At 42.1% G+C, this 16,224-nt stretch overlaps 1 protein-coding gene across 3 annotated transcripts in view; it reads right to left on the bottom strand.

The window, feature by feature from the left end:
• Positions 1–6,140: 6,140 nt before the first annotated feature.
• The window catches only part of WIPF1 (WAS/WASL interacting protein family member 1), an 83,122-nt gene continuing 73,038 nt past the window's right edge, over positions 6,141–16,224 (bottom strand). For all 3 annotated transcript variants that reach the window (XM_066575816.1, XM_066575817.1, XM_066575818.1), the window contains exons 7-8: positions 11,792–11,905; positions 6,141–9,972 (exon numbers count right to left, since the gene is read on the bottom strand). In XM_066575816.1, the coding sequence (XP_066431913.1) occupies positions 9,917–9,972; positions 11,792–11,905 (170 nt within the window). In that variant the 3' untranslated portion in view covers positions 6,141–9,916. The remainder of the gene's footprint in view (positions 9,973–11,791; positions 11,906–16,224) is intronic.

The following is a 16,224-nucleotide window of genomic DNA, read 5'->3' as shown; positions in this document are numbered from 1 at the left end:
CGTCTGACAATATGATTGCACAAGTGTTTATGGAGGACCGCCGATTGACTGTGGAAGTGATTGTTTGCAAGGTTGGCATTTCCATACAATCTATGCACACCATCCTGCATGAAGACCTGAAGATGTGGAAAGTTTCCTGCAGGTGCGTGCTGCAAATCTTGACCGACGATCACAAGGCTGTACGCCTGGCAATGTGTCAGCCTATCTTGACACGTGATGACGACATTAATGGTCTCTTCATTCCATCAATTGTCACAATGAAGGAGACGTGGATGTCGTTTTTTAGAAGGCGCTCTACATGGTCGCACGTTTTTCAGTCTTGCCGCTCCTGCATCAGTGATTTTCCAGTGAGCAAAACAGATATTTAAGGAAGCGTTCGCAGTGACCATGAAATCATGATGTTGTCATTGTAAAAAACGTGTATGTCAAGAGGGAGATTATGTTGAGAAATGACAATACGTTCAGCCTTTGGGAGTGTAAGTCGTTTTTTTTAGAAAAAAGTTAGGGGACCTTTGGCCACGGTCACACAGGGTGGATTCCTGATGGAAATGTCGCGGTTTGGCCACAGCAAACACCGCCACATTTCCGCCGGGAGAACTGCCGCGGAAAAAGACGTGGCGGTTTTAAAGCGGCCCGGCCGCTCGCTCTTACTCTGTGGCCGGCGCTCCCATAGAGGAGAGCACGGCCGCAGCGGAAAAAAAAAATAGACATGCTGCATTCGGCAAATCCGCGCCGCAGCAGCGGCTTCTGCCGGCTTGGCCGCAGCGGATTTGCCGTCCCGTGTGGATGAGATTTCTGAGAAATCTCGTCCACATGGCTGGCTAATCCCGGGATTAGCAGCCGCATGCGGATTTGCCGCGGCGAAATTCCGCACAGAATTTCCGCGGCAAATCCGCCCCGTGTGAACCCAGCTTAAAACTTGAATGCACCTTGTATTAGGCTGTTAAGAGCATCCTAATGATGGCCATACACAATAGCTGTATATTGGTCAAAACCTGCCGATTTCCGCAGATCCAACTAGTCATCTAATGTGCATGAGGACCCCGCGACTCTCCCTGATGGTAGCTGTAAGAGGAAATAATGATCAGGCAGTTGAATTTCAACTGCCTGATCCTTTTGTTCTTAAGACGTGACTTTCTCCCCACTCTACATTAAAACTACATGTGCACTTGGCCAAGTGTGCATGTATATAAGGCTGTCGGGTGAGATAGCCTTTGACCCGAATGAGCGTTTGGCCAAAAGAACCTTATCTGTATGAGCAACCTAAAGTTGCTTTTACATGGGATGACCTGTTGGGCGCAAGATGCCTGACAGGTTGTCCCAGTGAATGGAGGCAAAGCAGGCCAGGGATCGTTCTAGCCTGCCCGCTCGCCTCTATTCACAGTAAGCAGGCAATCGTTCATAAGTGACCAAGGACTTTTTTACACGGGCCGATTCATCTGCATGCAGAAACTGAACGACAAACGAGAAGCCACGTGTGATGCAGAGTGTTAAGGCAGCAGAAATAGAGTCCTAAGCTCTCCTTCATGACCTGAAGGTTGTAAGTTCAATCCCGGAAAGGTTCAGGTAACCGGCTCAAGGTTGACTCAGCCTTCTATCCTTTTGAGGTCAGGAAAATGAGTACCCAGCTTGGCAGGGGGTAATAAATAAAAAAATTACCTGCGGAATAGGTTGGCGCTATACCAAAAAAAAAGATTTAAGCAAACGACTTCTACATGCATTTACACTGAATGATATCGGCCCTTTAAAAGCATCTTAAGTGTCTACTACTCATCAGATAATTCCAAGAGTATTTTGAGAGCATCTATAAGTACATTCTCAGAGCATCTTCTTCATAGAAGAACATTTTGAGAAAATCATTATGAATGAACATATCTTTATTTATTTTTTTTCAATCTCCGTACAATAGTTTACATACAGTATTACTAGCATGATCAAAATATAAATATCCAAACTAAAATAGGTCGGAACATGAGTTGATGCAAATCTGTTTATCTGGTTACCAAGGATAAACTTCAGGTTTTACTGATTCTTAACACTTCAGACAAATCGGTAAATGCTTTACAATTTATAATTGCTATTCATCTTGAACACAGTGATAGCGCCAGCGCTAACGAACATATATATATATGTGAGTTTCTATCCGTGATGAATGAATTCTGGAGAGTGCATCTATTATCCAACCAAGAACCTGTAATGGTTGGGTCATCCAAGAAGAAAAAATACTGTTCTGCACAAAATGTAAAAACTGTACCTAATGGATACTGGTATGAATAATTAGTACAAGTCTCATTGAAGCAAGACTAGGTTTGTATTACAGGTACATCCACTAACTATCAATATCTTTATTCCCCATGTCAAATGACACCCAGGCCAACCATGATGCCCAGCAACAGGATTCATGTCCAGTCTTGATCACACGGGTAGGTAGTAAAACTGAACAGGGCCTGGTAGTGCAAAGAGGTAAGTTATACTTCCAAGTTTAGGAACTAATGATTACGGTGAAATGCATAGAGTCTTTGCATTGTATTATTCCCGTGATGAACAGGTCAAATCCAGATGTAATACCTGGACCCCTACATTGAACAGAATGCACAGCACCATAGAGGTTCGATTCAAGTGGAGGTTACGCATAAAGGTTTGATATATTTTAGCTGTTTCCACTTTCCAACCTGATCTCCCTTATATTCATCCTGCACTAGTACATCTGTACCTTCATGGGAAATAAAGCGCCACCTGATCTATATACCCACTATCCAAAGAGGTCCATTTTTTTGCTATTAGGGCACAAGTAGCTGAAGGTGACCAATCCTTTAAGGGTGGCTTCACACTGGCAAGGGAATCACATGATTTCCCAGCGCTGCGAGAAATAGCAAAATTATGAAGACAATGGCTCCATGCACATTTGCAATGTTTTAACGCTAGCGATGCAGCGATAAAACAAAATTGCGGCATGTCCATTCTTATTGTGATCTCGGCCATTGTTTGCAATGGGGCCGGCGGCAACAGCGGCAGCCCCACTGAAATCAATAGATGAGGAGTGCGATCCTCTGCCACTGCTGTCGCAGAAGTGGCAGAGGACTCTCCGCAACAACGATTTTCGAGGGTGTGGGAAGTTTGAAATATAAGCCCCACCCCAAAAATAATACCTGTAGAAAAAAAAAGATAAGAAGAATACATCACCTTAGTAGTGCTTTCATCTTTGGCGCGTTTTCTTACAGGTCCAAGCACTCTTCCTCTGCTTCTCTTCTGGCCAGGGATTGAAAATCCCAGCCTCCTGAAGCGCTGCCTCTGATTGGATGAACACTGTGACCAATCAGAGGCAGCACTCAGCATCGAATGACAGCTTTTTAATCCCCGGCCAGAAGAGAAGCAGAAGAAGAGTGCTGCGGACCTGTAAGAAGACTCGCTGGAGATGACAGCGCTACTAAGGTGATGTATTCTTTTTTTTTATTTATTTTTTTCTACAGTTATTGATTATTTTCAGGGCAGGGCTTATATCTCAAGCCCCCCTACTGAAAATCCTTGTCGCAGAGAGTCCCTTGGAGTGGCAGAGGATCACGAGCATCTCCCATTGCCGCCAGCCCCATAAGAAGCAATGGGAGAAGAACAGTAGCTCCTGCCGTGGCTGTGACAACCACAGCAGGAGATTTCTTCAGCCTTGCAGGGATGGGAGGCTGTTTCCCTGCGGAAACGCCTCGCAACCAGGGCTTCCAGAAGGATTGTGAGAGCGATATCGGGGCGTCAATCACATCCAGATATCGCTCTCGCCAGTGTGCAAGACCCCTAAAGTGGTTGTCAGAGTTCAAAAAGTTTTTTCCAAAGGTGTCCCCCAGTGTGCAAACATAATGAAGAGCTCATACTCACCTCTTCCCGCTTCCAACTCGTCCCCTGGCCAGCGGCTCTGAGTCTCTTAGCTGACACATCTTTGCAGGCTCATCCGTCTCCAAACAAGATGCTGCATCCAATGACAGAGCTCAGCGATCGTTAATGAGCTTTACAGGAAGTCACAGCCTAGCTGCAGCCTGTAAAGAAACACCACAACGGAGACCCAAAGCCACCAACTGGACACAAGCGGGAAAAGGGGAGTATCAGCTCCATGACACTGAGAAACACCCTTTGGAAGAATTTTTTTTTAATCTCAGACAATCCCTTTACGTTAAATAGGTTTTTAGAAAAACATGGCTGCTTTACTCAGTGATCATGATGGTCACTGTAATCCATGAGGTTTAGGAGCCTCAATACTGCCCTCATCAGTCTATAAGATCACATTGCACCTTTGTATGCCTCGGATTTCATAGGAAAATATAGAAAGCCACAAAAAAGCATTGTGGGATGCTCCATTGTCTGACCTATCACCGAGATACTCCTCTAGTATTACCGTGTTGTGTGATACCACTGTAAGGTATCCTCACACACTGTATCCGCTAGAGCAAGTCTGCAGCGGCCAAACCTGCGCCTAAATGGTGCCGTGAGGTTTAACCCTTGTATTTCAAGGGTTGAAAGCCGCAACATAATTAGGCATACTGGAATTAGAATCCACAATGTTTTTCAAAAACGCCGGATTCAGTGCAGAAATTTTCTGCTCCATGTGAAGGAGATTTTTGAAATCTCTTCCATGCAGCTTGTACTGTAAGGGCTCCTTCACACAGGCATATGTGCAAAAGCGCACACTTGAGCCCAACATTTTTGCGCTATGAACAAGGCTGATTTGCATGTAAGTCTGCACATTGTACTGTACGGTTTTGCACACTCAAGGCCTGTTCATATGCGCACCCCCCACCCTGATTTAAAAGGCTATGTAGCCTAATGAGGTCCATATGTGTTCTTTTTTGACGGACTTGCACAGTGTATTGAGCATGTATTTACTCACCTCCCATCGACGTCTATGGGGATCTTTGTTGTGCAGGAAAATAGATTATGCCCTATTTATTTATATGCGCAAGAAATGTGCGCGCAAAATCAGAAAATATATACAAATCCAATAATATTAATGGGTTTTATTCTCTGCGTATTGCGCACGCAAATACGCTCGTGTGAAATGCTACAACCTTTTCGAATTAAGCTCAGTAATATAATCACAGTTGTGGTGTACAACTAATATGGGTGAAAAATGGACTGTAATTCGGTTCCAATGTAGAAATGTAGAATTCTAGTGCGCCTTTATCAGCACTACGTTGAATAAGAAAATAAACTGACAAAGATTTGCGCGGTATGTTAGCTGAGAAAGTCATGTTAATGTATAGCTATAAAACGGTCATTGTACAAGGCTGTAAAAAAAAGCAGATAATACCTTTATAAAAAAAAAAATATCCATTGTTCCAAAAACTCACACAATATAGAAAAAACTGATAGAAACGTAAACGGTAAAATGTAAACTAATATAATGTGATTATATGTTCAGCCTACTTGTGCTTTTTATTTCAATCACCCAAAAAACAAAAAGATTCTTTGGTAATAAAGCCATTGAACAGACACATCCACCATGAAGGTATATGTCGTGTGCATTGCATGATCTGGTATAAGAGAAGAGCGAGCAACAAGTTCCCAAAAAACAATGATATAACATGAAGTGCAACAATTTACTTACCAATATTACATTCCAAATTAATGCCAACTCTCACATTATTTAGATGCTCACATAGTATCAAGCCTGTATATTGCAGTAATCCAAACTATCTAGACCCCTAGTTTAATTAACGTACCTTGCATTCAGCTGTATATACATATTCTGTTTCAGAAACTCTAGTAAATCACTTATTATTCATGACGTCCCCAATAATTCACATGGCTTAATACTCAATACTAATGGAGAAGGGATGGGAGGGTATGTGTGACTGGCAAATGTGGTCAATCCATTGTCCCTTCTGATAGGTTGACACATGTTTGACACATGCTCATATATATCAGATTTCCAATCATTGATCTATATGATCGCCTGAAGGTTGAACTGCTTTTGTTTGTTACCCAAAATACAGGTCAGATATAGACATCCAGAAAAAAAATCTAGATTTAAAGGGGTTGTCCAGTTGCTTCACAACCACCCTGTCCTTCCTGATTACCGCTGTCCAGGACATGTGACTGCTGCAGCCAATCACTGGCTGTAGAAGGTCACTTTTCTGGCCAGTGATTGGCTGCAGCAGTCATATGTCCTGGACAGCGGTAATCAGGAAGGACAGGGTGATTGTGAAGCAATTTTAAGTGGTTGGACGACCTCTTTTATAAATGTAGTTGCTCAAAAAGAAAGAACATGTCAACTTTAGATTGCATGTGTATCTAACTAACATACTTGCCAATGATCTACATGTTTTACAAGCAAGTCACTATGTTAGTAAACGTTCATGACATTGTACAATGTGTATTGCTATGATATCCAGCAGTAGTGGGTATAACGTTGGGTCTATGTAAGAAGACAGTTATCAGGATTTACTGGGTGTTGCAGAATCTTGTACCAAATTCATTCTCCAAGCATGGTATGTGGAATGAATTTCTGCAGAATCTATATATGCCAGAGCAAAAGCTGCTAAGATTGAATCTGATTTTGTTTCCCTTGCATTAGATAAAGTAAAACAATGTCTATCACGTTTCTTCATTTTACTTGGAACTCACAAACTTTTTAGTCTGTAAAACTTTCTGTGACTTGGAAGTGACCCAGACATACAATCCACCTAATATCAACATTATAGACCCCAAAATAAACCAGTCAGTTTGGTTCATTGTGAGTTTTAAAGGGTTTTCCAGGACTAAAATATTGATGATCCATCTTCGGAATAGTTCATCAGTACCAGAAAGTTGGGGGTGCCCCGCTCAGGAATGGTGCCAGTCAGCTGTTTAAAGAGATCAAGGCACTCAGATGAGTGCTGCCGCCTCTTCATAGGCCAGTTCATTTGTCACATAGCCTAAGTGCAGCTCAGTCCCATTCAAATGAATGGGACCAAGTTACTACACGAGGTACCACCGCTGTACAGTACCGTGCCTGGTAGGCAGTCATGAGGATGCGGGTCAAGATCGAGTGCAACAGCTTCTTCAAACAGCTGATTGGCGGGCTACGGGGTGATGGGCCACCATTGATCTGATATTGATAACCTATCCAGTTCATGCAATGTTCAGTACTTTCAATATCCATGTTGCAGCTTAGGTGCCAGGATCACTCTGCAGCATTTGCTAGTGCATAGTGTACTGATACCAGTGCCCTCAGTTCCCACAGTACAGTGCAGCTGAATTAGATGCATTTTAGTAGGAATGTTTGGTTGGTTAGTTTATTGGCTGGAAAGTATGTATTCTTATCTTATCCCTCTATACTCTATGTTATAACTACTTTCTATTTACCCTATGGTGATTGCTGGTAACCTACCTACTTCATCCAACTTACATATAATTATTTAAGCTCCAATGAACGTAACAAAGAAGCCCCAGGGGAATATGATGTATCATAAAGTTTGCTCAGCTGGTTGCTTCAAGAATTCCCATGTAGCAGCTGGTCTAGCTTTGCTCCTGTCACTCCCCTTTTTAAAATGGGCATTCTAGTTTAGAGTACCCATTTTCATATTAGTTAATAGGAAAGGTCTGCTGTAGAGTTAAGCGAACATGCTTGTTCGAGTATTAGCATACTCGATGGTGCTCGTTACGAGAGAGTGAGAAGAGAGAGAAAGAGAGAAGAAGAAAAAAAGCTCGGCAGGCGGCAGGTCAAATACAAAAGTGCTCCGGTCTCCCATTGACTTCAATGGGGTTAGTTACTTGAATAGAGCTCTCGAATATTACAAAAAGCTTGACTCGAATAACGAGCACCCGAACATTTTGGTACTCGCTCATCTCTAGTCTGCTGATCAGGATCCTCATCTCTTGGCCCAAGTGTAGAGTCATTACAAAGAGTGTCTCTTATTCTGAATACTCTGAATGGGCACTGTGTAATGCTTAATTTCCCCTGTGGAGGCAGTGCAGGGAAACTAAACAATTATTGCCAGGTTTCCCCTCAGATTACAACTGATCACTAGGGGTGCAAGCATGATGACACTTTGTGATCAGTTAACTGTCAAGGGACCCTTTTTCTAAAGCTGAGGACTCCTTTGAAAAAGACCTGTCAAGATATAAAATCAACAAGGCTGGCTGGATAGTTCTGCAGCTGCAGCACCATTATCTCTATCCCATTTTTGCAGACTCCCCTCCTTTTGACTAGAAGGGCTCTTCTTAGGTCCAATTTCCCATGCTGTAAATGTGTCAATTAGGCAGTCCCCACCGCTCACTCTCAATGAGTGATGTCGGACTTGATTTACAGTCCACTGCCCATTGAGTGTGAGTGATTTGGGACACCCACTTGACAGATTTACAGGTCCTGGAGTTGCACCTAAAAAGAGTCTATCTGAGCAAAGAGAAGTGAGTATGGAAAAAAATGGGGATAGAGTCAGTGGGCCATGGCAGTAGAGCTATTTTACCAGCCCCCCCTGATTTTATCCCATGACAGGTCCATTTTAAGTTGACAACATACTCCCCAATGTTGGCATATATCTCTGCTTGCCAATGGAACCTTTCCGGAAGGGGGTCCACAAAATAACTCAACTGAAAGGATTGAATACATTATGCCTTTATAGGTTAGTAACCATCTCTAGACAAGACACATACAGGTTTCTACCTTCTGCCGGTATTAAAATGGTCACCTAGTTTAACCACTCTGTCAACTATGGGTAATATCTCAGCAATGTTCATTCTCTCTGCTATCATAGGTTTCGAAAATGAAGAATTTCACGTAGAGAATCATAGTATGCAAAAGCCTACTGTAATAGTTAATGTGTTACATAAATTTGAGCAAAATGTCTTCATATAAGATGCACATAGTGCAAAATTAGATCAACACCCACATCAAAGATAACTGCCTTAAAGGAATCTGCCAGCTGGATCAAGCTGTTGAAACTGCAGGCATCATGTTATAGAGGCGCTGAGCAGATTGATATATAGTTTAATGGGGGAAAGATTCAGTATAACTTGTATTGTATTCATTTAAACCTCTCCGCATTCTGAGCTGAAGAGTCCAGTGGGCGGAGCTATCAGCGATTGACAGCCATCTATGTATAACTGCACATACAGGGAAGGCTGCATGTTGCCGGCAGTTTCAACAGCATGTTTGACCTGACAGATTCCCTTTAATCCATAGATCAACCAACGTATACTCTAGGAATGTAATTAGATGAGGACGCATGTAAACAGGTAATATAATACAGCATACTAAGGGCTTACTCAGGCGAGCGTATTTAACTTGCATATGACACGTGTATTTTTTTATGTGCGTTATACGCAGTATGCAGCAAGTACATACGTAACATGCATATTTAATGTACCAGACTGTGATAATGGTGCGTATCACATGCCAAAATAGGGCAGGCTACTTTTTTTTCACGTGCGTAAGAAACGCAGATCTGAATGGCTCAATGTAAGTCAATGGGCTTTTGCGCTGTATGCAAAAAATAGGAGTGTTATACACAGGCTAAATGCGCTCTCGTGAGTTAGCCCATTAGTGATGCACTTTTATCAACACAATTAAAATGAACCCAACCAAACAAATAAGAAATACGGTATATACTCCCGATTCAGCCAACAGAATAGGTATTTCCTGAAGTTCATAAGACTCCACATTAACCATACAGATTCAACTTTGTATCACAGTCATGGGGGATAATGATTGTGTTTGGTTGTTCTTTTTGTGTAAAAGTTTTCCACAACTACTTTTGTTCAGCCTGGTTGGCGATTGGTAACAAGTGTCCCCCAACAGTACAATGCACATGCGTGTTGTGACCTTCATATACAGTCACCCACATGGGCCCATGTGGGCTTTTTCTGACAAAATTCCAACAAGAACATCAAATAAAAGTCAAATGTTTCTTCTCTGATCTGTAAAGGCATCTTTGGCAACTGAAGATCTGGTTCACCTGGGTATTGGGGGCAAAGGAGGAGCACCTCGCTCTTTTCTGGTAGAGCCGCCTAGAGTATTAAAACACATAGGTTACATATATATACATAAATAATATTCCAAAGGGTATATCATATAAGATGATGCTTAGATCTAAATGAGAACAATTTGTAATACGGTAAACAGTAGAGCAACTACTAATAGAATTAATTAACTAGAAGTACAGTCAGATGACGTACAGCAACATTATATTAAGAAATTGTTGGTTTTATTACTTTTGACTGCTGCCTTGTACCACAGTCTCTAAATGGCAAGAGCAGCCACCTCTGTTCCCTATGTTGCGGCATATAGAAATCCTAATGGTCATCTACCTTCATTTACATAATATATCCCAAGTATACATACTGTGCAAATATATATGTGTATAAATATTTGCACAGTATGTATACTTTGGATATATTATGTAAATGGAGGGAGATGACCATTAGGATTTCTATATAACATAGGGAACGGCGGTGGATGCTCTTGCCATGTAGAGACCATGGTACAGAACAGCAGCCCTTATATACACACACACACACACACACACATATTGTGGGAATGTCTGCGTGGGGGTCTGCGACAACACAGCAGCTCACTCAGTCCATGTAAAACCAAGACTAATACAATCCACAGCAGCACTCCTTGCTGCCTGATCAGAGTTCACAGGGAAGCGATTTGACTTTGCACGTCCCGCTATGGGCAGGATTCACGCCCAAAGAAGTCAGCAATAAATGATATTATGCAGGACAGCAAGATACTGATGCCAATAAAAACTTACATTCGATTGGATGTGTCCTTTATTCCTTCATGATCATAAGATATTTAGCAATGTTTCGACTACATCCAGTAGTCTTGGTCAATAACAGTGGAAACACAGCAGCCACTGGCGGCACATACACTTCATGCTATAAACATAACACACACTTCCCCATATAGGTGCTAACTATACAGTAGTTTCCTCACTCACTGCTAACACAGTGGCTTGTGCCACTACACGTACCCAACCGAGCGTGAGTCTGGGGGCATCCTTCCCCGTCAAACTCGTGCCCATACCCCAGCCTGGTCTCCCACAGGCATCAGGCTTTCAGACTCCTCTTAGCCTCCCTCTCAGGCAGTAGCTCCAGCGCTCTCTCAGAGCCTGGCCTGGCTCTGGCATTTAGCAGCAGCTCTGCCCTGGGTTTCAGCTAGGGACTGAATGTGTTTGGAGATTTTAGCTCCTCCAGACAACACCCTCACACAGGTGTCCCTGCTGATTAGCACGCATTCAGTACACAGAAGGCCTGGTTACAGCCCCCTGCAGGCCATTCTGTGCACCACCTTGCTATATATATATATATATATATATATATATATATATATATATATATATATATATATATATATATATGCAAAGTATATATACATTGGACATATATTGTGTAAATGGAGGGAGATGGCCATTATGATTTCTATATAACATAGGAAAAAGAGGTGGCTGCTCTTGCCATGTAAAGACCATGGTACAAAATAGCAGTGAAAAAGTAATAAAACCAACTATTTCTTAATATATAATTTTTTGCTGTGCGTCATCTGACTGTAATTCTACTTTATCAGTTTTATCAGCAGTTGCTCTGTGGTTGTTCTACTTTTTAACCGTATTATAAATTGTTCTCATTTTGATGTATCATCTTTTAAATGCCATATCTGAAATGAAGAATTCTGCAACCATAGTGAACCCAGTAACAAACCCAAAGAGTTTTCCCAAACTTTTTTTTACAGAGATTTCAGAGCAAAAAGTTAGAAGTGGTTGCTCTTGGAGGTCTCAGATCTTAGCTTCATACACTTGCAAGAGAACAAGTTTATACTCACTTCGACTTTCACCTCGCACAAGTTTACTGGGATAGGTTTTATTCAAGGGCACAAAAGGCTCTGGTGGCGGCAGATCAGAAAACGGATGAAATGCAAACCTTCTCTCCCATTCATCTTGAAAAAAAAAAAGTTATTTTAGTGGTGACCATAGGCAGTGAAAGTAAAGGACAAACTACAGTATCAGAATATTGGATAGCAAGAGGCTGCTGTTGGCCTTATCTGCTTCAGCATCATATTAGTCCAAGTCTAAGCTGAGCTGTTTTTAGGGACTATCTGGTTGCTGGATAGGTATCCCTAAAGGTACCTTTACACTGTTGGGCCGTGTGTACGCGGGCTGATGGTCGCTATAAATCGCTTGTTTGAGCAATTATTTGGGCGACTATTGGCCCGTGTAAAGGCACCTTAACGTAACATCAGTGTTCCCTTATTTGCATATTACCCAGAGGAGCGTGCATGGCCATTTGAGTCTCCTCACTCACCGTCTCGGTGCTCTCCCCAAGGAGAAATGATAGTGTTTCCGATCAATGTGACGGTCAGGCAGAAACCAGTTTGTCTTTGATTACTTAACCCTTTTAAGATCAGAAATTCTTTGGTTTTTCATTTTTTACTTTTTCGTCCCAGCATTCCAAGTGCTATAAGTTTTTAAAAATTTTTTAGCCATACAAGGATTTTCTTGCAAGGCGTGTTATATTTTTCTATGTTACCCTTCTCATTGAAAGGCAGTATAGGTTTAAAAACCCTCAATTTTGATTTTTACAAACTGGATCCTAAAATGTAACTTTTATTAAACATATATTTAAAAACAGAGCAAAGAAGGAAATGTGTAGAAATACTTAACTAGGACAAATGACCATGGCAGATATATTCTTGTCAGTAATCCAAATTCCAAATCCTACCTAGACAATTGCCTGGTTAGCAAATGCAACACTATTGGGGTCAGCAAAATAATATTCAAAAACAGCGCCATCTGCTGTTTTTAAATATATCTTTAACCCCTTAGTGATGGAGCCAAATTTTGGAAATCTGACATGTGTCACTCAACATACAATAACTCCGTAGAGGTTTTGCATATCCCAGTGATTCTGAAATTGTTTTTTCGGCACATGTTGTACTTCATTTAGGTTGCAAAAATAGACCGATAGAATTTGTGTATATTTATTAAAAGTACCAATATTGGAAGAATTTTGAAAAATTGTCATTTTTTCACATTTTCAACTGTAAATATCTCAAATATGTGCAAACATACTGTACACATTTTTGATAGGATATATATTTACATCTGTTTACTTTATCCTGAATACGCATTTGAAAAACTTTTGTGTTTTTTTTAACCATTTAGACCTACAAATCTAACATTACTTTTCAGCATTTTGAGGAACACTTTGTTTTCTTACAGCAAGCCAAGTTTGCAAAGGCTCATGAGTGTCAGAATAATAGATACCACCACAAATGACCCCATTTTAAAAACTACAACCTTTCATGTATTCACTGAGGGGTGTCATTAGTATTTTGACCCCACAGTTCTTTTTCAGGCATTAATTCAATTTAGAGGAGAAAAAATAAAATTTCATATTTTTGCAAATATGTCATTTTGAAGACATTTTTTTTCCTATAGTGCACATGAAAATGAGCATTGACACCCCAAAATGGATACCCCTGTTTGTCCTGTGCTCAGAAACATACCCATTGTGGCCCTAATCTTATGTCTGGACGGGCCCAAAATGAAAGGAATAGTCGGAGTCTTTCAGAACAGAAATTTTGCTTGAAGGGATTTTAGGTCCCATAGCACTCTTGTAGAGCTCTTGAGCGGCCAAAACCACAGAAAACCCCCACAAATGACCCCATTTTGTAAACTAGACCCCTTAACGATTTTTTCTAGGGGTGTACTGCATATTTTGACCCTACAGTTTTTGAATGAGTTCAAGCAAAGCAAAAGGAAAAAAATTGTGATTTTCATTTTTTTGGCATTTCTCTCATTTTAAAAACTGTTTTTTTTGTACAGCACACATATGAAGGAAGACTTGCACGCCAAAATGGATACCCCTGATTGTCTTGTGTTCAGAGACATACCCATTGGGGCCCAATCTTATGTCTGGATGCACAACGGGGCACAAAATGTAAGGAGTAGTTGATGGCTTTCACAACAGAAATTTAGCATGAAGGTGATTTAGGCCCCATTGCCCACTTGTAGAGCCCTTGAGTGGCCAAAACAACAGAGAACCCCAACAAATGACCCCATTTTGAAAACTAGTCCACTTAAAGGGGTTGTCCCGCGGCAGCAAGTGGGTCTATACACTTCTGTATGGCCATATTAATGCACTTTGTAATATACATTGTGCATTAATTATGAGCCATACAGAAGTTATAAAAAGTTTTATACTTACCTGCTCCGTTGCTAGCGTCCTCGTCTCCATGGTGCCGACTAATTTTCGCCCTCCGATGGCCAAATTAGCCGCGCTTGCGCAGTCCAGGTCTTCTCCTGTTCTCTATGGGGCTCCGTGTAGCTCCCTGTAGCTCCGCCCCGTCACGTGCCGATTCCAGCCAATCAGGAGGCTGGAATCGGCAATGGACCGCACAGAAGAGCTGCGGTCCACCGAGGCAGAGGATCCCGGCGGCCATCTTCACAGGTAAGTATAGAAGTCACCGGAGCGCGGGGATTAAGGTAAGCGCTCCGGTGAGCTTTCTGTACGTCCCTGCATCGGGGTTGTCTCGCGCCGAACGGGGGGGGGGTTGAAAAAAAAAAAACCCGTTTCGGCGCGGGACAACCCCTTTAACGAATTCATCTAGGGGTGTATTGCCTATTTTTACCCTACAATTTTGAATAAATCTAAGCAAAGCAGTAGGAAAAAATTTAAATTTTCATTTTTTTGGCAGTTGTATCAAATGAAAAACTGTTTTCTTTTGTACAGCACACATATAAATGAAGACTTTCACCCCACAATGGATCCCCCTGTTTGTCCCGTGTTCAGAAACATATTCATTGTGCCCCCAATCTGCTTACAGGACACATGGCTAGGCCTATAATGGAAGGAGCACCCATGGATTTCAGGGTTCAACAGAATAAATTCCAGGCCCCATTGCCCACTTGTAGAGTCATTGAGTGGCCAAAACGATAAAGAACCCCCACAAATGACCCCATTTTGAAAACTAGACTCCTTAACGAATTCATCTAGGGGTGTACTGCATATTTTGACCCCACAGTATTTGAATGAATCTAAGCAAGGCAGAAGGAAACAATTACGATTTTCATTTTTTTGGCAATATTGTCAATTTAAAAACAGTTTTTTTGTACAGTTTACATAGGAATGAAGACGTTCACCCCAAAATGGATACCCCCGTTTGTCCCGTGTTCAGAAACTTTCCCGTTGTGGCCCTAATCTACTTACAGGACACATGGCAAGGCCTATAATGCATGTTCGTTTTTTATGCGGATGTGCCAAAAATTATATGACACAACGATTCGCAGAACGCATGTAACTGCGTTCTGCGCAAATCAGTGTTCTTGTATATGTGCTCAATGGGGCCGGCGGCAGCAGCGCTGACCCCATTGAGAACATATACTAAAGATCCTACTCCTCCGCCACAGCTGTCACAGCAGTGGCAGAGGAGAACGATGTTCTCCCATTGAATTCAATGGAGCCGGCAATACAGCCGGCTCCAATGAAAGCAATGGGCTGCCGACAATTGCTGTATTAATTTTTGGGGAAGGGCTTCAAATATAAGCCCTTCCCTAAAAAGCATCCAAAAAAAGTGTAAAAAGTAACAAAAAATATATACTCACCTTTTTGCAGCTGCCGGAGATCAGCCGCGTCCACCCGGCTCTTCTTCTGAACTGCTTTCTGTAGTATTCAGCAGGCGGGGATTTAAAATCCCCGCCTGCTGAATGGGCTGCCTCTGATTGGTCTCAGCCCTCAGCCAATCAGAGGCAGCTCTCACTTACCCATTCATGAATTCATGAATGGGTGAGTGAGTGCTGCCTCTGATTGGCTGAGCACTGTGATCAATCAGAGGCAGCCCATTCAGCAGGCGGGGATTTTAAAGCTATTGAATGACAGCTGAGAGCTGCCTCTTATTGGTCACAGTGCTCAGCCAATCAGAGGCAGCACTCACTCACCCATTCATGGGCAGGAGTCAGGGCAGCTGAATATCTAACTTTTTAAAAACTTTTTTTGACTTTATTGCGATCGGCGCTATCCATTGGATAGCACCGATCGCATTGCCGGGGGGGTACTGCCTGCAGCGCAGGATGACAGCTCAATGCTGTCAGCTACCTGCGGGCACCGACAGCATGGAGCTGTCACGTCCTCAGCTAAGAGGGCATTAATCCAAAGAGGATGTATGTTTTTACGTCCTCTAGGATTAAAGCCCACTTAGCTAGGACGTAAAAAGGCAATGGGGCCATCACTAAGAGGTTAATAAAAGTTAAATATTAG

Source organism: Eleutherodactylus coqui, chromosome 8 (genome assembly GCF_035609145.1).
Source record: "Eleutherodactylus coqui strain aEleCoq1 chromosome 8, aEleCoq1.hap1, whole genome shotgun sequence".
Lineage (NCBI taxonomy): Eukaryota > Metazoa > Chordata > Amphibia > Anura > Eleutherodactylidae > Eleutherodactylus > Eleutherodactylus coqui.
Note: the sequence above shows the minus strand (reverse complement) of the source record. Positions and strands in the feature narration are given on the sequence as shown.